This window comes from Balaenoptera borealis, assembly GCF_965194805.1.
Source record: "Balaenoptera borealis genome assembly, chromosome: 20".
In the NCBI taxonomy this organism is placed as follows: domain Eukaryota; kingdom Metazoa; phylum Chordata; class Mammalia; order Artiodactyla; family Balaenopteridae; genus Balaenoptera; species Balaenoptera borealis.
Genome location: NC_138879.1, coordinates 55,712,568 through 55,734,740, shown reverse-complemented (window position 1 = coordinate 55,734,740; position 22,173 = coordinate 55,712,568). Strand labels below are relative to the sequence as shown.

General features: G+C 43.5%; 1 protein-coding gene across 1 annotated transcript in view; it reads right to left on the bottom strand.

The window, feature by feature from the left end:
- DNAH9 (dynein axonemal heavy chain 9) overlaps positions 1 to 22,173 on the bottom strand; it is a 301,732-nt gene that overhangs the window by 239,879 nt on the left and 39,680 nt on the right. Inside the window, exons 11-17 of the mRNA XM_082373261.1 lie at positions 20,510 to 20,578; positions 18,649 to 18,775; positions 14,987 to 15,242; positions 14,047 to 14,288; positions 8,145 to 8,280; positions 4,599 to 4,795; positions 4,080 to 4,504 (exon numbers count right to left, since the gene is read on the bottom strand). Coding sequence (XP_082229387.1) covers positions 4,080 to 4,504; positions 4,599 to 4,795; positions 8,145 to 8,280; positions 14,047 to 14,288; positions 14,987 to 15,242; positions 18,649 to 18,775; positions 20,510 to 20,578 — 1,452 coding nt within the window. The remainder of the gene's footprint in view (positions 1 to 4,079; positions 4,505 to 4,598; positions 4,796 to 8,144; positions 8,281 to 14,046; positions 14,289 to 14,986; positions 15,243 to 18,648; positions 18,776 to 20,509; positions 20,579 to 22,173) is intronic.

Sequence of the window (22,173 nt, the reverse complement as noted above, 5' to 3'; positions counted from 1 at the left end):
ATCCTGATAGGTCTGAAGAACTTTGCATGGCACCGTTGCCAAGTAAGAGAGCTGGAAAGATACCAAGTGGTGGTCAGAGAATGGAACGCTTTAACCTGAGATTTTGAAGGGGAAGCAAGTACTTGCTCATCTTTCCTTCCACTCCACTGAGGGCACAACATGGAATTAGGTAGCAGAGGTATGACGGAAGGAAAGGGCAATGGAGAGAGAGGTCAAGAAAATGAGAGGCAGGTATAATGAAGGCTCCATGTGGACGCTGAGTCACTGAGGATGATTATCAGCAGAAGGATGGGAAAGGGAGGCTGAGCCAGATGACATGACCTGCAACAAAGGGGAGGAAGGGCTAAGGGCTTGGCAGGTGACTGTGGCAATGACAAGTGGCAGGTTGTACTGTCTGATAGAATTCACTCCAGTGGAGCCGGAGATTTTGAGGGAGGACCAGGTGGAATGGTCTGGAAGCAGCAATGAAGAGCAAGAATATCTCATCTACCTCTAGGCCCAGTGGTAAGAGGGATATAGGAGAAAAATCAGCCCTACTTAGGAGGGCTGCAGGGAAGCAGTATCCTCAGGAGAGAGCTGGGTTTCAGTTAGAGCAAAAAAAGGATGAGAGAAGACGAAGGGACAGTGGACTTTGCTCATGCAAGATCCTGAGGTCCAGGGGAAGAGCATAGGGGAGGGCTTTGCAAGGGCAAGGGTGGGACTGAGTAAGATCAGGGCATAAGGAGCTGAATGGGGATGAGAGTTAAGATGATGCTATGGACTGAATGTCTGTGTCTCCCAAAAATTCATATGTTGAAGCCCCAACCCCCCAGTTGTGATGGTATTTGGAGCTGAGGCCTTTGGGGAGGTAATTAGGGTTAAATGAGGTCATCAGGGTGGGGCCCCCATGAGGGATTAGTGGCCTCATAAGAAGAGGAAGAGGGAGATCTCTCTTTTTCTCTCTGTGCACAGGAACTGAGTAAAGGCCATGTGAGGACACAGTGAGAAGACGGCTGTCTGCAAGCTAGGAGGAGAGCTCTCACCAGGAATCAAATTGACTGGCATCTTGATCTTAGACCTCTTAGCCTCTTGAATTGTGAGAAATAAATTTGTGTTGTTCAGGTCACTCAGTCAGTGGTATTTTGTTATGGCAGCTACAAGGATCCTAATACCAATTCCAATGCCTATGGGTGGGTAGGGGGGTACGCTACACCACCAAGCAATTCTCCAACACCAACTGCTTGTCCTACAACTTGACTCAATTCTGACACTATTTACCTGGAGATTCCACAGGTTAAGGGCTCAGTACTACAAGACTGCCTCACCCCCTTCAGACCCAAACACCAGTCCAGGTTGTCACCTTGCCTCTGACTGACCAGCTATAGGACAGAGGTTCCAATGACCTCCTCCTTGCATTTGATTAATTTGCTGGAGTGGCTCATGGAACTCAGAGAACCTGTTTACTCATTAGATTACCGGTTTATTATAAAAGGATATAACTCAGGAGCAGCCAGATGGAAGAGATGCACAGGGCAAGGTATGGGAAAGGATGTGGAGCTTCTATACCCTCTCTGAATGCACCACTCCTCCGAATCTCCACGCATTCACAAACTGGGAGCTCTTGAAACCCTATCTTTTTGGTTTATATGGAGACTTTATTACACAGGTATGATTGATTATACCATCAGCCATTGGAGACTGATTCAACCCCCAGCCCCTCTCTCCTCCCTGGAGCTCTGGGGAGTGAGACAAAGTTTCAACCTCTAATCACATGGTTGGTTGTCTTGACAACCACCTCCCATCCATAGGTGAGGTCCAAAAGTTACCATTAACATAACAAAAGATGCCTTTATGGCTCTCACCACTTAGGAAATACAAGGGTAATAGGCGCTTTTGCCAGAAACAGGGATGAAGACCAAATATTGGGTTGGCCAAAAAGTTAATTCGGGTTTTCCCATGCATCTTATGGAAAACCCAAATGAACTTTTTGGCCAATCCAATATATATATCTTATGACAAATCGCAGTATCACAGCAGTCCAAGCTGAATAAGACAGATGATAACGAAGGATTGGATTTCTGACAGTAAATGAAGTATTTATGTAAGGCAAGGTGGGATTAATCCTGACACCTACTAAGAGAAGGTGGAAATCACAGAATTACAAGGCACATAGTAGACACTCAATAATAAATATTTTTTATTGCTCTTATTATTTCTTTTTTTATCTAATCTTTGAGAACACAATGAGACATTCTCCCAAAGTGTAGCAAAGTAATCAGTTTATGGATCACCAACTATTAAAACTGGAAGGCACCTTAGAGGAATCCAGTCAAACTGTCTTCTTTCAGAGACAAGGAAACAGGGGTTCAAGGAGGACTCAGGCCTTCTCAGTGCTCTATCACGTGTTTTCCTGTTAAAACAACTGTTACATCCTGTGAAGCCTCACCTGGTAGGGACACATGGAAGCTGCTGTCACTATGCCCTGTATCAACCCTGTGTTTCTGATGCTCTGACATTTGGGCCCTTGTCGGCCCTGGAGGGACTGACCCTCCCAGGGTTAGCCAGTTCCTAGAGATAGTAAACACCCTGCTTTTGACTGTGCCTTTCAAATGCAAGCCAATCAATCCAAAGTCCATATCCCCAACCACCTCCTCCATCTGGCTCTCATTCTCCAGGCCACAGTTCACCTGCCCTATAATCCCACAGCCAGGTACCAGACAACATACACCCCAGAGCCTGTTAAAGTTATTTTAAATACTAGCCAATCCTAAAACTGCTCCTAAACCTGGAGAAGAATGTCTTGCCCATTCTTCTCCATGGAAGCCGTAATAAAAGCTCTTGCCCGTGTTTCCCCTCACTCCCTCTGCTTCCTGATTAACGCTGGTGCCCCCCACTTGGCCCTGCATGGTGTGCTGTGCCCCCCTCCTCTTGGGATCTATGAGTCTAACAAACTGTCTTTTCAATAGCAGTCATCTCCTGATCTGTTGGCCTTGCCATACCTAAATAATAATAACATCTGCATCTGAAACATGTCCCCATGTCCTTGGGTCACCAGACCTGCTAATGGAGAGGGACCACAGAGCACAGAGCTGTCCCCTCAACAGTACTCCATTCAGGGGCATCACTGCCACCTCCCCAACTGCCGCCACTGCTTCCCTTTCTTGCCTCTCAAGTGTGGGAAACTGGCTGCTGCTTCTTAAACAACACTTGGAAAGCCCTGTTGGAAACATCCCAAAATGATTTCCTGCGGGTTTTCTAGAGTGGAGAACCATCACCCTTGCAAAGTCTCAGAATTTGTTTGTACATAGATGCATTCTCGACTTGGCTGTCTCCCGCCCACATCACTGAGCAGCAAGCCAGACCAGCAGCAGACTCTGGGGAGGGCCCCCCTGCAGCACGAGCTAATGCACCGAAGACTGACCACCGAACAGAGGGACACGGCACTCCATACGGTGCTGTGGGGAGGGGCGGGGAGCTGAGGTTCTGCCTGTGGCACACCTGGGAGGACAAGGCTAAGGTGAAGTGACTGGGAGACTATTAACCAACCTGATTATTTATCTAGAGCTTGGTGCTCTGGCTTAGAGAGCCTGGTGCTGGGCTGGGTGGTCTAGGTCTGCGGTGGAACAGACAGAGTTTCAGATCCAATCTGTCACACAGCTAGAGTGGCACTGGCAGGCATCAGGGGTGTGTAGATTTAGGGGCTTCCGTGCCTCACAGCTGGATGATCTGAGACAAGGAGTAAGTGGGAGAAATAAAATCTAAGAGGCCCATTAGACCCCCTCTGCTTCTCAGGCTTAAAGAGATTTCACAGTCAGAGCTGTGAAGGGAGGTTAGATCCGCTTTTATCGTCTCTAACATTATTTACCACTTACTGAGTGCCTTTCGCACACTGGGCACCAAATGGAAAACGAACCAGAAAGAGGCCAGGTCTGATGAACACATGAGAGGAGGACTAACGTTACTGCTGGTGTCCAAAAGCCTGGAACCTCCAAGCAGCTGTTTTAATTTTTAATTTAACCAAGAACCTATGGAGGAAAATGTGAAGAAGATTAAAACCATGGTGTTCCTGACAGCCCGGGAAGCTAGCAGGACCGTGTTACCTGTGAGTGACGTAGTCCACAAGGTGCTGTTTGAACATGAGGCTCCACTTCTTAATTATATTCAGCAGAGACGTTTTAAAGGGCCGCACATCAATCTTCATCCAGCTGTCAAACACCTGGATGGGCTCCAGCCTGCACACGTCTTCATGGAGCTTTTCGTAGCAGTCGATCTGCGCTTTGAACTGATGGAGCAGGGGCGGGTTCTCTGGAATGCCGTCCTCAGCATGGGCTTCCATCTCCTCTGCTGTGAGCATGTGCCCATATAGCAGAAACTGGCCCAGAGCCTCCTTCCGGTCCTCCAGGTAGAGGTAGGAATACTGGCTGAGGGTGCTCCGATAGCCGCAGCAGAGGGTCATCATGCCCCGCGTCCGCCCCATCAGCTCGCCCCGCATGCCTGCCAGATCAGGCATGGCCTCCAAGTCAACCTAGGGGAGCAAGACAAAAGCAGGCGGGTGACACCAGCACTTCACAGGGGGCTCCAGATCTGATGGGAGGGCAGGATGCTTGCAGATCCAGTACCTGATAGTGGGGAGAGCCGTTTTGAGGGGAAAGCCGTGGAACCAAGGACGATATCCTAAAAATGCTGGTGATGAGACCCTCAACAATGTCGTAGAAGCCACCCTTCACTCCAGGCTCCAGAGACGGACAGAAAACCAATTCTGGGATGGCTAAGCTCAGTTGTGCTTCAAATATCGGGGTGAGTCCTGCCTTACATTCTGAAAAACAAGGAAAACAGAAGAGAATGGGTAACGTAGGCAAAATGCAATACTGTTTTAAAAGCACTCAGAGCATTTCTTTCCTTTAATGAGCTGTTTGGGTATAAGAAAATGGAAATGTAAAATTTGCTAACACCCCAGAAAAGGTGAGGGTGGCGGTCCTGCAGTGTTTATTGAGAGGGGAACCACTGACATTTGGAACAGGCTAATTCTTGTGCAGGGTTATCCTGGGCATTGCAAGACATTTACTCTCCTTGTCCTCAGAGAGCACGTCCTAGTGACTGATCAACCCAAGCCAGTCCCCTTCCACATCCCCAAACACCTCCTGGGAGGCAGTACAGCCTCTGATTGAGAAGAGGTTGATTTTGCAAAGCCAGTTTCTTGGAAGCAGCTGATTTCTTCCTGTGCACAAACCAGGCCATTCCCCATTGGCAGCCACTAGGGGAACAAGGGTGTGCTTGTCCAAGGTCGTGTAGGCGTGAAAAAAAAAGTCACAATCCTATCCCTTTTGCTCCTTTTCTGTAAAAACAGAACTTATTTTAATTCTGTAGTCCTGTAGTGGTAAGATTTTTTAAAACAGTATAAATGATTAACAAACCCCTAATTACTTGCTAGACTAACTTGCCTTGTTAAATTTAAATCAAAACATAATATGGAACAAGATGTTCCAAGTACAAGATAAATGCTTAGACTATTAATAACCACTTATTTTCATATATTTTTTTGATTGTAAAAGTATTTAGGAGACTGCTGCATGCTGGACATCACGGGCAGTGGAGACTACTCATGGAAATCCATTATCCCTTCTTCCCTGGAAACAGAGGTATAAGTGGGCGGGCTTGCAGTCAGGTGTGGCAACGTGATTCCCTCACCAGTGGGATGTGGGAAGAGGTGCCACTTCTGGGCTGCGATCCACGAGGCAGCAGGTGGCCTCCTCTGTGCTCTCTTTGCCCTCCCACAGGCTGGAGCCGGGATGCAGCAGTGACCCGGCTCAACCACGGAAATGAAGACCAGGCCCTAGAAAGTGGTGGAACCACAGGACGGAAGGAACTTGCAACTAACCTGGAGTGCTCGCTTTGGACTAGAACCCGGGGGACAGACTTCCATATCCTTTAAGCCACATTATTGATGGAGTTTTTCTTACCACTGCTTAGCCATTCTCCCTAACTAAAAAACTGTGGGACCCTCAAAGATATGTAAGACTAAGGCTTTGCCTTCAAGACTGTAAGGATGAGAAATCTGCATTACTGGACTCGGGAGTGTCCCATCCAGTGCATATTGAGCTTAAGGAAGTGCAAGTTTACCAATATCACAGTAACTATATTATTATTATGGAGTAATTTTTTAAAAAATCAGTAAAATTATGCTTTGCATATGTACTTATGATATATTCTGCATTCCTACATGCATTAGATACTTATAATTTAATAGGTTGGGTTGCATATAGTTTAAAGGATTTAAAAGACTTTCAAGAACATGTTACTATAAGAGATTTTGCCCTATGTGCCGACATAAGAACCGAATCCCTATGTTAGATGCAATGGCAACATAATTACTGTACAAGTCGGATGGTCCTGGTGGTTCCACGCCCCTGGTACAAGCAAATCGTTTTAAGAGTTGAGAAGAGGAAGAGTGCTTCTGGATAGAGCGGGTAGCATTTAACCCAGGCAGGGTGTGGATTCTGAGAGATGGCTGGGATGCCAGCCCAAGCCAAGGGAATGGTATTGGTTTGACCAAACACGAGAAGTGGAAATGGTAAGGTGGACCAGGGGAATAAAGTTGTCCACCTGGGCTATGGCAAAGGGTCATGGTGATTTTCCTCTTAGAGGTCACTCTCTTTAGGCTCCTTCACCTTGCCTTGGTAACCAGCGCCTTTTAATTTTATCTATAGCTCCTCTGCTCAGGCAGCCACTAGGTCCAGCTCCTGCCCATTCTATTTTGTGAAGGAAATGTGTTCCCTTTCCCCCCATTTCCATGGAGGGAAGGTGACTTTGGCTACCATCCCCTGTCCCCATCCTCTTGCTCCCACGCTCTCCTCCTCGTGAGAGGAGGACAAGTGACACATCGGACAGCCCAGATCAGGAGAGCTGGATAGACACTGGCATAGGGTGAGTCCTTTATGCAGTGCCTGCACTCAAGTGTGGCTGGGGCATCTTCCTAGATCTTCTAGAGGAGGGATGAGTGACAGGACCCCCAACCTCCAATATCAGAGGAGGTTTGGTCAGTTCACTAAGATGAGCACCGTTGGCGCTGGTCCCTATGAACCAGTTTTCCAGTCTCGGTGCCTGTGTTCGATGCCCCAAGTTCTAGAAGGTGACCTCCCGCCTGTTGACTATGCCAGAGCCCACTTCCTGCTTCTGTAACTCCTTGATTTGGAGCCCCTTGCACCATGAAAGCAAAGACCTTGCCTCTGACCTCAGTCACTCCACCTACCAGGACCATGGGGTGGGGGTGAGGGTGGGTGTGCCCATCTGAGCTACACCCAGCGCTGGCCTTGCTCCTGTCTGCATTGTCAACCTCTTGCATGGGCTGGATATCTGGACATGGGTCTCAGCCCACCTATTTTAACTCTGCATTTGATTTCTTTCCTTGGGTTGGGCTCAACGGACTAAGCTCTTATCTCACCTTCATCCTCACCTCATCCTTCACCCTCGCTGAGCTCCTCAGAATCTACCAGAATGTGAAAGGTGTAACTCAATTTTATTCCTGAACTCTTCTGCCCTTTCCATCCCATCCCTTACTAACCAAGGTTAGCCTTTACTATACAATCTTTGACTCTGTGTATGGACCATAAATTCAAAGCCCTTGGCTATCTTTTAACAGCTTCAAAGAATGCCCATTGCCTCCTTGACATTCCTTTTCCTTCTAAAAGCTACCTCACCCCCAGTTTCTTGTCTGACTCTTTTTACACAGAAAAACTTGATTCTTCCATGTAAGCTGGCTACTACAACCTCCCTGTGTTCTCAAAAGGCCACAGAGATACAGTACATTCAGCTTGAAGGCAGGGAATGTCCCCTCCCACTGCCGTGAGTCAAGTCCAGGTGGAGCTGCTCCAGCTTACTCACTCCTCCTCACTGGAGCTTCATTTAGACTGAATTGGCTTTTGTATTTTTGCTTTTGCTATGGGCTTCACTATCTTAAAGGCTGATTTATCATCTGAGTTTTGAAGAGAGAGAAGTCTTTTATCGTTGAACAATTTAGAAATGCAATGCCTTTGTTATAATTCACAAGATGTTCACAATGCTTTGGGAAAGGTCACAGAGCACTCAATTGCACTTCACTGTAACTCAACAGATGCTATTACTGTTACCTTCCCAGTAATAAACCACATCCATAAGCCAGTAAATACCAGTATTTTCCAGGAGATACTTGAGGGAGCACTCAATGGCAAGAAAGAATCCATCCACCAACATATCATCGATGTAGTTAACATAAGTCTTCCAAATACTGGAGGTTGGGTCTGCTGAGAAAAGACCCAGGTTTTCCTACAAAATAGAGAAGAATGGATATAAACCATGTTTAATAATATGGGAGGACTGGTCTTATTACCATTAATGGGAATGAAAAGAACACATGGAGAAAAATTGCACTGTTATGAAGAATTTTCTATTACAGGCAGACCTTGGAGATACTGCGGGTTTGGTTCCAGACCACTGCAATAAAGCCAGTTTTGCAATAAAGTCAGTCACACGAAGTTTTTGATTTCCCAGTGCATATACAAGTTATGCTTACACTATACTTTAGTCTATTAAGTGTGCAGCACTATGTCTAAAAAAAAGAATGTTCGTACCTTAATTAAAAAATACTTTATTGCTAAAAAATGCTAACCATCATCTGAGCCTTCAGCAAGCCATAATGTTTCACAATAGTATCAAAGATCACTGATCACAGGTCACCGTAAAAGTATAACAAGAATGAAAGAGTTTGAAATACTGTGAGAGTTACCAAAAGGTGACAAAAAGAAAAATGGCATGAATAGACTTGTGATGCAGGGTTCAATTAAAAAAAAAAAACAGAACAATGCAGTATCTGTGAATGAACAATAAAGCAAAGCACATTAAAATGAGGTACACCTGTACATGTGTAACAAAACCATTCTGTCTAATGGGTATAACCCCTGCTTGAAGGGAACACAGAGTTAACCCATGAAGGAAATGTGGTGCCTCATCCTCTCCCTGAGAAAGGAGGATGGGGTCAGGTCACCTTCTCAGGAGGGATGCTGATGGATGCAATGTGTGCTTCATAGATGCTGACTGATGGCTGTGGAGGAAGCTGCATCAGAGCAGAAGTCAGGGTGGGCAGAAAAAGGAACACTAATGGTAGAGAGCATTATAATTCAAGACATAAGAAATCTGGGGTTCAAGCAAGTAAAGCATTTCCTGGATAATCCTTAGAAATGAACTGGAGTGGATCCCACTCCTGGGCCTATATCTGGACAAAACTCTAATTCGAAAAGATACATGCACCCCTATGTCCATAGCAGCACTATTTACAATAGCCAACACATGGAAACAATCTAAATGTCCATCAACAGATGAATGGATAAGGAATATGTGGTACATATATACAATGAAATATTACTCAGCCATAAAAAAGAATGAAATAATGCCATCTGCAGCAACATGGATGGACCTAGAGATTATCATACTAAGTGAAGTCAGTCAGAAAGAGAAAGACAAATACCATATGATATCACTTATATGTAGAATCTAAAATATGACACAAATGATTATATCTATGAAACAGGAAGAGATTCACAGACAGAGAGAACAGACTTGTGGCTGCCAACAGGGAAGGGGGTGGCAGAGGGATAGATTGGGAGTTTGGGATAAACAGATGCAAGGTATTCTATATGGGATGGATGAACAGCAAGGTCCTACTGTATAGCACAGGGAACTATAATATCCTGTAATAAACCATAATGGAAAAGAATATGAAAAAGAATATATATATTAATATACATAACTGAATCACTTTGCTGTCCAGCAGAAATTAACACAACATTGTAAATCAACTATACTTCAATAAAATAAATTTAAAAAAAGAAATGAGCTGGAGTGTTTTGTTGCTGGCATTTATTATTAACTAAATACCTTTATCATACTGAGTGAATTAGAAAATGCACACACAGAAAGGAACGCACAGGCTTTCTCTCCCTCCTTTTACATGATACAGTCGCCGACCTAGTGGTATGGCAAGTACAGATGTCCCATTTACTCATCATTTTCATCATTCAGCCTTTTTACAGCAACTTTCCATTTATCTTACATCTTCAAAGAACGCAGTTATCACTTTGCAAAAGTAAATTTTCTAGGTGACTCACGCTTACCCCTTTAGGAAACACTGCCATATTGTAAATCTCATGATTCTGCTTTTAAATGTCAAAACTCTAAAATTTCTAAAGTGTATTACCTATACCTTTCCTTCCTAAGTAGATTAAAGATTTAATGAGAGTCCATCATCATGCAAATCATAACTCAGTGCCAATCCAGAGTTGCTCTTAGGTGTTACTAAGATGTGTATGTCTGTTTGCTTCTAGTTTAGTTTTAATGACTGCCTTGTATAGTTGTTTTATCTCTTTCCTACTGTCACCCTATCAATATAGCTATCTATACCTTTCACCTCAAATCTACTACGGTACAAGGAGCAAACGTGTCAGAATTTTCTGTAAACTAAGAAGAACTAGCCCAAGTTTCTGATCCTAGCCAAGACAGAGGAATGAGATTGGACTTTCCCTTTTGCTACAAACAGCTACAGAACGGGATACAAGAAATAATTATTTTGGGTAATTGAATGTGACCTCTAAGAGAAGGGAAATATTCAAGGTGAGCTTCACAACTACCTGGCTTTCTCCCTAGAGGCACTTTCCAAACCATGGCATAGGAAAGTGGACCTCAATTACAGCATCGTTCCTGCTGGGCAGAAAAGACAGAAATGGGGGTTTGGGACTGCTGAGGTTGCTGAGTCCTCTTGAATCTCTGACTGAGGATTAAGCTGTACATATTTAGGGCAAGATTCTGCAAGGCCTGGCAGAGAACAGTTACTGGGGGCTCTAAGCTGAATGGAGTTTGTGAAGGTCATACAGCACTGGAAGATGTTTGTGTTCTATCAGAAATAATGAAAAGACCTCACAGATAACCCAGGACTTCAGCTGATACCCCAGAAATGCAATGCTTTAGGATTAGAGCTCTATTCTAGAGCAAGGCCTCTTTAGACTCTCCCTAAGGAAGCTTAACATAAAGCTTCAACAGGATCAAGCTGACCCACCAGTGAGTTAACTGCCTGCCGAAACAAAACCACAAACTCTTTAAAGGGAAATAACATCCAGATTCTAAAGTGGCATCCAACATGACTAGAACATAATAAAAAATTACTAGACATGCAAAGAAGCAGGAAAATGTGACATTTAACCAAGAGAGAAAATAATCACTATGAACAGACTCAGAAAATAGCTGCCATACCAATCCTGGAATGCCTGTTCCTTCGACTTATGTGACACAAAAATAAACTTTCTTCACATTAAAAAAAAGACTCAGAAAATAAAATAGATGTTGGAATTATTAGACAAGAATGTTGTAATTTGATTAACGCCCCCCCCCCAATTTGGTGAAAAACAGATTTAAAACCTCACAAACTCCAAGCAAGCTGAATATAAAGAAAATTTATTTAGGCACATCGTAGTTGAATGGGAAAAAATACAAAGAATTTATTTTAAAAGAATCTATTAAAAGGAGCCTGAGAAAAAAGGGGAACAAAGATACACAGTACACTGGCTTCTCATCAGAAACCTTGGAGGGTAGAAGACAATGAAATGACTTCTGAAAGGAAAATAGAACTGTCTACACTGAATTTTATATTCTGTGAAACTCTTCTTCAAAAACAAAGGTGAAATAAGGACATTTTCAGATAAACAAAAACTGAGAGACCGTGTCATCAGCAGACCTAAACTGCAAGGCATACTAAAGGAAGTTCTTCTGGCTGAAGAGAAATGACCATAGACGGTAACTTAGTTCTACAGAACTAAGAAAGGAAAAACAAATCTGGAAATGGTGACTATGTGGGTAAATACAAAACTCTATAAATATTTTCCCCAAAGCCTTTAAAACAAAAAATTATAATACTCTGTTGTGGGGTATATTATACACACACACATAAACACACATGCACACACACACACACACACACACACATGCACACACACCAACACTATAAAAGATGGCTGGGCGGTTTGAATTGTTGCTAGGTTCCTATATTTCATGGGAAAACTCTAAGTAGATTGTGATTAGTTCAGGAGACCTACCAAAACTTAGAACAACCACTGCAAATGTGATGCAACAAGGAAAAGCTGAATGCCAATTGAGAAATGAAAATAGAATACTAGAAAATATACAATTAATAACAAGAAGGTGGGAAAGGAAGAGCAGAGGAACAAAAAAGAGATGAAGCCAATGGAAAACAAATAGCAAAACAGTGGTGCTAAATCCAACCATATCAATAATTACATTAAGTGTAATGACCTAAACATTTCAATTAACAGGCAAAGTTGTAAGATGCAGAAAAGTAAGTTTCTACTATATGCTGTCTATAAGAGAAGAAATTTGAATCCAAAGAAGCAAATAGGTTGGATGTGAAAGGGTGGAAAAACATGGACAATGCAAAAAGTAGGAATAGTGAATCTGGAAGAAAAGGCAATAGAATTATCAGAAAAAAAGACTTCAAGACAAGGGAGTATTATTAGAAATAAATACAATTTCATAGTGATAAAATGGCCAATTCATCAGGAAGCTACAGTAATTATAAATGTGTTTGTACCTACTAACAGAGCTTCAAATACTTGATGAAAAATCTGAAAGAACTAAAGGATAAAATAGACAAATCCAAAATCATAGGTGGAGATTTTAACATTCTAGCTTCAGTAACGGGTAGAACAAATAGACAAAAAAACTGAGAAATCATATAGACAATCTGAACAATACTATCAACCACTTTGAACTAATTGATATTTTATAGAACATCACACCCAACAATGGAAGAATAAACATATTGTCAATCGCACAAGGAACATCCAATAACATAGACCACATTCTAGGTCATAGAACAAGATTTGATGAATTCTAAACAACTGAAATCTTACAGAGTATTTTCTCTGCCTATAAGGGAATTAAACTAGATATCAATTTCATTAAGCTATCCAGAGACGACCTAAATATGTGGAAATTAAACAACATACTTCTAAACAACCACTGAGTTAAAGAACAAATCACAAGAGAAAAATAATTAAAACTGAATGATAATGAAAATGAGGCAGATCAAATCTGTGATTGCAACTGAAGCACTGCTAAGAGGGAAATTTATATCATCAAATGCTTGCATTAGAAAGAAAGGCTTGAAATCAATACTCTAAGTTTCAACCCTTATTATAGGCTAGACAAAAAGGAGAAGCAAATTAACCCCAAATTAACTAGAAAGAAATGATAAAGAACAGAAATTAATAAGCTAGAAAACAGATAAAGAAAATTTAAAAGGTCAAAAGTACAACATTTTATTGTGTTTCAACCCACAAAAAACCCAAAGATAACAACTGTGATTCATGACTGACCCTGTGCATGAGATCAACCCAGGAGAATTGCCCCACGGCTACTTCAGTAGGGCTGCAGCTGGTGGCCATTTATAGCTCTTTTCCCTCGTCTAGTCTTGGATGATGAGACACAAGGTTGCCCTGATCACAACGCAGGGCAGAGCCTTCATGCATGAAGGGCAGCACTCTGCATTTTTCCTTCTCTTTACCCAGTGCATCATGTGTGATGTGCATGAGTGTGATGACACCACAGTCATCTTGCGTATCTCCAGGCTCCGTAGAGCTAGGTTATGAGGATGATGCTGCAGGGCCACATTAGGTTGTGTGGACGAGTCCGGGGTGGTTAGTGCAGTGGATAAATTAGGATTCTGTCCTTGGCATCCCCTTCTACCCCCTAGGGGTTTGGTGCGGGATGTTAAGTCGTGTGACGACTAAGTGGTGTCACTATTAAGATCGTATTAACCTTGACACACTGATACCAGAATGTGACTTGACATGCTCCCCATCCATTAGTTTTAACTCTTTTGCTATCAGTTTTAACTTCTATCCCTGACTGCAGAAGACACAGCATCTATTGATTGTTCTAATTTCCAAATCACTTCTAGCACCCAAACACACTTCTTGATGCTTTCCCTGTACTGGTGGAATGTGTGTCTGAGAGGCTGGTTATTACCTGCACAAGGGCATGAATCTTAAGGCCAGATTCTTTGATAAGACTGTAATATTTTTCCATTCTATCACGCTGATCATCCATAGAGAGAAGGCATTCCTTTTTCCCATCTTTTCTCTTAAATATTGGTGACACCCATGTTTTCATGATGTTTTGAATCTCTTCCACGTTGTCTTTCGTTTTCTGAACTCTTTGTTCAAGATCATGAATACTATTGGTGATCTGAATGACATAATCCCAAATGCCTGTTCCCCAAAAGAGATAGAATTAATTGAAATTGCTTACAGTGGTAGAGCGAAAGGTCTGGTTGCTATGAAACATAGGGATTTAATACCTGTGGGTTTTATAAGACTTTTCTGCACAGGTTAGTTTGTAATCATCAGAGCCTTTTCCTTCCTAGTTGTAACAAAAAGCCACCCCTTACCATGACCCTGGTTATGGACCTTGGTTATGAGTTCTTTGAAGGTAGGGGTCACGTCCCCTATATTTCATATTCTCCTCACAGTCCTGCACATGGTGCCCTGTACATGTTAATCAATCAATGAAAGTTTATTGAATTGCGCTAGAGGATACAAGAAAAGTAAATGCATAGTTCCCTCATTTAAGATGTTTATGGTCCAGTTAAGAAAAGTAAGTAACGATGATAATGTAGTAAAAATCCTCCTCCATGGAGTGCCCGGTATATGCTGGAGACTGTGGCAGAGTTCATGAAAATTCCCCAGAGCGTGGCAGCAAAGCTGTCTAAACCTCCCAGGCACGCAGAGGAGGCGGAAGAGGGACCCCGTTCCTCCTTGTCTTCTCTACTTTGGGCGCATATCTGAGAGGACAGACTCATGCTTCAAACCCAAATCAGATTAACCGGGGAATGAAGTGAGGTTCTACCAACTTTATTAGAATCTTGACTGCCAACCTTTTCCCCAGACCCCAGGTGGTCTCCTGTTACCTTCTGTTTTCCAGCTCAGAGTCTCCTCTGCAGCTCTCAGGCAGAGATCGATATTTTGCAGCTCTTCCTGCACTAATGGAAATTCCACCTCTAGCAGAGTTTTCATAACCTTGTTGTACCAATTGGCCATCAACTCCAATTTAGCCACAAGCTGCCGAAAGAATTCCCTGGAGGAGAACATGGCTGCTGCTGTCTCAGGGATGTGCGTCATCTGCTGGGGTTGAAGATAACTCACTTCTTTCAGCACGGAAATCAGCTGGAGAAAAGAAGCGACATAAGTGGCTGCAGTTCAGTGGCAGCGAACAGCAGCCGCATCGATCAGGACTGGGAAACCCCAGGGGCCCAAGGGCCTTCTGGGTCCTTTCTCCACTTCTGCTCCTACTGGTTCCTTGAATCTTCTGAGAAGGAAAATTGAGTATTAGGCAAAAGGAAGATGATCAGGAAGCACCAAGGTTTACTGAATCTGTAAATCACAAACACAGAGCAAGGAGAGGAAAAGCTGAGAAAGAAGACACCAGTGACAGCAGGGGAGGGCGCTCTGCCTCGATGCTTTTGGGCACGTGCATGATGAAAACATTAGGCTCCTGATGGCTGAGCCAAGTCCCGTGGAGGGGTGGTCAGGGGAAGGAGGAGGGTCACCTGGTCTGGGCCACCCACATGCATGTGGAGCCTCAAATTCAGACTCCCGGTGTCCCTGCCCAATGAGGTCAGACACACAGTCACAGACACTGGCAGGGTTGAGAGGAGATGCCTGCTGTACAACTTTAATTATTAAATATAATCATTTGAAATATCCCTTAATTTCTGTAACTCTTTGCTGGCACGTCTCTGTGCTTTGATATACTAGGAGGTTGGGAAATAGAAGTCACGCAGGCCTCTCTGAAATTCCGGGGGCAGAAGGAAAAAGCCAAGCAGATGTGGTCCCGTGAAAAAACAGAGAGGTCTCTGGTGGCGTTTCCAGACACCCTGTTCTTCATCCCTTGCTTGAGGAAGGGACTGATATATATATATAGTTACGGATGACAAAACGCTTACCAAGCCATAGGTTCTCCTCACACCACCCCCTCCACTGCCACCCCCCACCTCCATATCAAGACAACTGGGCTCCCAACTCTCCTTCCAGTGGCTCTGGGCCAGCTCTTCGTTGCTGCCCAGACAACCCTACTCAGGGTTAAGACAAATGCTAATCCTTTAGCAGGGAAATGACCTTAGCCTCCGAGTTTATATTGAAATAAGCTCAAGATAGATATTAAAAATTTAAATGTAAAAAATGAAAACAAAAAATGAAAAAAATATGGACCATTTATATAATATTGAAGTAGAGAAGGCCATTCCAAATGTACAACCAGAAAATAAAAGATAAAATTTATATGCATAAAATATCATACACATAATAAAATGCCACATTCAACATATAAAAATATTTGCAGCAGATTTCTTAATATCTGACAGATATTTCCCAAATAGTCTGACAAATTCACAGGAAAAGAGAGCACTTTCACTCAAAAGTGGGCAATGGATATGAATAAGCAATTCATAGGAGAAGAAAGATAAATGTCCAATGAACACATGAAAAACTTTCTACTTTACTAGTGGTCAAATAAATGCAAATTAAAACCATATTGAGATATTACATATTTTTTGGTTCAACAGGTTAGAAGTGATTTGAAGAAATGAATGATATCTTGCTGGCAGGAGAATGCCTGAGTTACATCTTTCTGAAGAACAAATTGATAAAATACACTAAAACTCTCAAAATGTGAGCACCCTTTAGCCCAGCAATCCCCTTTCTAGGCATTTATCCCAAAGAAATATGGTTGCAATAATAACTAAAGATGCTTATTGTAGCATTATTTATACCATATTTTATCCAACTATAAGATGCCATTAATGGTAAGATTCAGTAGTATTTTATGTCCACCTAAGGAAGAAAAAAATGTGGTTTATTTAACTATAAACATATGCTATTTTCAGACATATTAAGATATAAAAAACCCGTGTGTGTCCTAGAATCAATGAAATACAGATTGATAAAACTAGAAAATATTTAAATGCCCAACAATAGAAAATTTTAAATAATTTAAATAAATTATTTAATATATAACAAATTACTAAATATATATATATATTTTTAATCCATACAATTCTTACCCTGGCCAAATCTTTGATCATGTCCCTCTAGAATGACAAAAGCGTTACTGCTCATTCTCCATCGCGTAGCTACCGCCACTTTGCTTGCGGTTGGAAGCCAAGGGATGTTCGTAGCCCTTCTCTGACTTGTTGTGTTTGTAGTCGTCTCCCTCCAACTCACATTATAATTTAGGTATGTATCTCCCTCCCCTTTTCTTTTCTCACCCCTCTCCTCTCCCTCCTTTCCCTTCTATCACCTACAAACACCTGTAAAACACCCACTATGTGCTGCACATGGAAGCAGACAGAGTCCTTGTCTTCGGAGCATATAGACGAGGGCCCATCTTCAATACTGTCTTACACCAAGGACTTAATTACTACAATTATACCATCTGGACTGCAGCCTAGTTGGTAATCCAGGTACTCAATTCTTTGGGCATTTAATATTCAATATTGCTCAAAGCGAATGCTGATAAAATTACTCCAAGGAGTTAATGAGTTCAACCACAGACTCATGTCTTGCCAAAGTGAAGAAATGAGCCCTCCAACTTCCTCTGTTGACTTATATTCTAAGGGGAATTGATGTTCTACTTAAACTGGAATTATCTCAGAAGAAACCAATATTCTGTCAGCTTAGCTTTCAGCTCTTTCTACACTACATTCCTATGGAACATGCCATCAAGACAGAACTAGGAGACTGCCTTTAGCTCAGTGTGGCCAATACGTTTCCTCAATTTTTAAGCTGAATGATGTACATCCTGATGTGGGGTTGCTTTTGGTTATAGTTTTCTCCAGCATTAAGCTTTCCATGGCTGCTACCGCCCACACTGGTCTTCTACCCTTTCTATAATTTAAAGCAGGGTTTCTCAACCTCAGAACCATTGACAGTTTTGGACAAAAAACTCTTTGCTGTGGGGTGCTGTCCTGTTCATTGTAGGAAGTTTGTATCTACTTACACCATGTGCTACTGGCACCCCCTTCACGTTTGACAACTAAGAATGTCTCCATTTTGGGGACAAAATTGCCTTGGTTGAGAACCAATAATCTAGTCTCATTTCCAAAGCTACTCCTTGGAGATTTATCATATGCTACCTAACGAAACTAGACTCTTGCATGTTGAGATTCTGGCTTCTAACTAGCTTGTGGTCTCTTGGAAGTCAGGAACCAGGTCTTACACTTGGTTGGCCCTCTATCATCTAGTCAACAGCCTTCACCTGCAGTGTGTATTCAAGGTAGGCCCAGTTGACTATGGTACCAAACGGTATCACTATGGTACCAAGTGATATTTTGCAATATTTTCTGTTGTGCAAAATCAAAGCAAAAATACTGGCTGACCCTGGAGAAAAATGTGAACAGTGGACAACTTAAGAAAACACTACACCCTAAGATTTATCCCAAAAAAGAAATCCAGGGTGCAAGTTCTTTTGAGTAGCTTTTGCATATTCTTATAAAAAGCCTTTTTGCCTTTGAAATCAGCAGAGTCAAATGAAACTCTTCAGAAACCGAGAGGAAGTTACTGCCATTGGACTTACCTGTGGGCTAAAGTTGACAGTGATCTGCTTTGTCTCTGGATCACGTTTCAGAAGTGGCCGGGAAAGGTTGTACTGCGACTTCTCTGATACTGTTTGACACCAGTCCTCGTAGAGTCTTGTCTCATACCTGTAGGATCAGAGACGACGGTCACCTCATAAGCACCCTCCCAGCTCCCCAATGCCTCGCAATGATTAACTGAAGATACATCTCTCTTATATAGATATATATAACATAAATGACATAGCTATATATGTATATATATAACATCTCTATAGCTACCTATCTAATCCAACCATTTATCTATCTATCTATCTTTAATACATATATCTCATGAACTGAAGATGCTATTTAGTAAAATACCTGAATAGATTCTTAAGTCAGAGTCATTGACTCAGCCAGGCAAGTCAGCTCCTGCAGGGAACCCCTCATTTCCTAAAGGTGGCAAAGCTTAAATCAGAGGAGAGTAGAAAGAGAGACTCCATGCGATCTTTTGGGGGGATAAGGGAAGTGGTGATTAGTCTCAGTAAATGTTGGAAGAAGTTATCGGGTAAGATTTGTTCTCACGCTAATCTTCACGTAGCTCACGGACATTCACTGTTCAGTCATTACACATTGATGTGTTGGGCTTGGGAGATAAAACGATGAATAAACATCCCATGGTAAATGCAGCTAGTGGTGCAACCACGGGTCAACAGAGGACACAGCAAGTACAATCCCAGGCAGATGTACTGGGCATTAGGCATTGAATGGCGGAGGCAGGCGGGTGGGTGGGGGTGATAAGGAGGATGCCAGGGAGGGTCTCACGGAGGAGGGGCTGAAGTGATGCTTGACTGAGTCCCAGGATGAGCAGCAGCCGGGCAGGGAGGGGGAGTGAGTGTTCTGGGCAGGAACAGCAGACCGTGTGCTGGGAAGAGCGAGTAGACAGTGCGCCTGAGGGCGGAGAGGGCAAGGGCCGAGGCTGGAGAGAGAAGCAGAGGCCGCATCAGGGAGCACTTTTCGGGTCACATTAAGGAGCTGGTGGGAGGCACTGAGAGGCTTCCCAGACCGGGGATGTGAGGAAAGGGGATTTGGTGACAGCGTGGGTGCTGAGGGGCACAGGTCCAGAGCAGAGAGGCTCTTAGGAAGCCACTGCAGCAGTTCAGGCCCGAGAGGCTCTGGTCTCTGGTGAAATGTGGGTGGTGGGTGCAGAGAGGAGGGGACAGATTTGAAGCTCATTATTTGGGAAGTCGAAAGGGTAGAACTTGGGTGACCTGGCAGGTGGAGGTGCCGCCAGCTAAGGTGTCTCCACGATGCTACGCGTGGTCATAACTATAATCATAATCATAATGTCTATGGTGCTCCTCTTCTGAAGCAGGAGAAGATTACGAGGCAAGACACAGGCTGTGTCTGGACCCTGCTCCCCCAAAAGACTGACTGCAGCTTTAAAGAAGGAACAACTATGAACCCAGGTAAAATCTTCGTTCTTATGCTTTCTCTGTTAAAGGATGCAGGAAGTATTTTTTAAACTTATTGTCTCTTTGTGCAGCACCAACTATCACTTTCTGCTTAGCGAGCAGCTGCTGAGATTTTCCATGACACTGATCTCGGGGCGCCATGAGGAGCGCCCCACTTCTAGCTCTGCCGAGTTCATGTTCCCAACAAAACTGCACTGGAAAAGTGCCCATTTCCAGACTAGAGCTGCATTCCCCGGAGACCTGCTGTTTGCAACCCTGAAGCACTGTACTCACAGATATTGTGGTTGTAACATAAAACACAGAGCAACACTTCACTGCCACCGAGAATGTGCACAAACTCAGAACTGCAGAGGGCATGGTGGGGGCTCTGCATTTGCAGAATGATCCAGTCCCGGAAACTGCTTACTTTTCCAGCAATGAGAGCATTTCTTCATATTTTTGTATCATGCGCTTTCCTTCGGCAGATTCCATGCAACTGCCCATACAAAAGAGAGGAAAAAAATGACATCGAATTAGAAGAAGTGAAAATAATGATCTGAGTAACAAACTGCAGCCTATAAAGAGGAGACTGAATAGCTCCCTGGGCAAGTTTCCAAAGGCCCCTAAATGAGCCTGCACTCTTCTTCCTGAACATCTGCCACCGGCCACTAGAGGGCATCCGCACTTTCCCAAATGCAGTCAGCGCCCAGGCGACACGAGGACAGCCCTTCCCCGCCAGGGCTCCGCCAACCCCCTCACCCTGGCTGAGCCAGTCTTGCGCGTGTAAAATCAAGTCCTTCAAAAACCAGGAGGGAAATTGAGACATGCAAGAAAAATTCTAGGTGTTGCAGTTTTCTGTATTTAAGAACAAAACTGTATGTAACGTTATACGTTATAACAAAAACTATATAACATTATATATGTATATAACAATGCATATATAAAATAGCAATATATATACATCCTACACACATATACAAACCTTGTCATATACGTAACAATATATATGTATATATTCCCCTTCTCTGAAATCCATCTATGGCACGTGATGAGAAATTCTGCCTCATTACTCATTGCCATGTTTACATGAGGTTCCCTCCCACCTCTTATGTCCCCAAACTTGAGCACACAAAACGCACATACATGCACACACACACATGCATACACTTGTATGCTCACATGCGCAGACACACACTCGGAAGCTTCCCTGGGTCCACTGAGGACCATGGAGGCATCGTTGCCCACACCTCTTCCCTGGTTTTGACACTTCTTTACAGCACAAAATGAAGAGTCCAGCTCCTGGGAAAGTTGGTGAAGTATCTGTAATTAACAGAAACCTTCACACTAACTGTGTTGGAGGATCTTGTTTGTTCTGCTAACAAAACGAGGCAGCTTATTGCAAAATTCTTTAAAATCCATTTGCTCTTTAAATCAACACAGGGTTTCTTCACAGGCTCCCCCGAGCTTCGGGCTTCGACGTAAGCCCTCACGCCTGCAGAGAAAGCACTGGATTTCCTGGAGTTTTTCCCAGTCGCTCGTCCCCTTTCCTCGTGAAGCAGCAGAGGTGCCTGCAGGACAGCGAGGACAAGCCCTGACCCCAGATCTCAGTTTCCATCTGGAAAAGAATGAGGCTGGAGGAGAGAGCGGCTTCTGCACCTCAGCCCCTGGGACTTGCCTGGGAGGCTTGAGAAGTCACAGGAATTAGTGCATCAAACTCCCTGCAGGTTCTACTTCACTTCATGGCGAGGAATCAAAACCATTTTACTAACCAATTCATAAATATGTTACAGAGTATACACAAGAATGTGAATTCATTTTTAGAACAAACGGGAACTTCCATGGGAACTGTGGAGGACATCGTGGGGGGCCATTCGGACACCCTCTCGGGACCCCCCCCACCCCCAATCTCCCCCACCAGGAAGGCAGATGAAGTGTAGCTGTCTCCCTCTTTGCGAACAGCCTCAGCCAGCCAGACAGGGCTGCCTGCTCACCCAGGGTCAGGCCCCTCCCTGCCCCACAGCCCCCTTCCACCGACCAGCTGACGTGGGGGCAACCCTAAAGGGCCAGACTTCCCCACCGGATGAGCTGAAG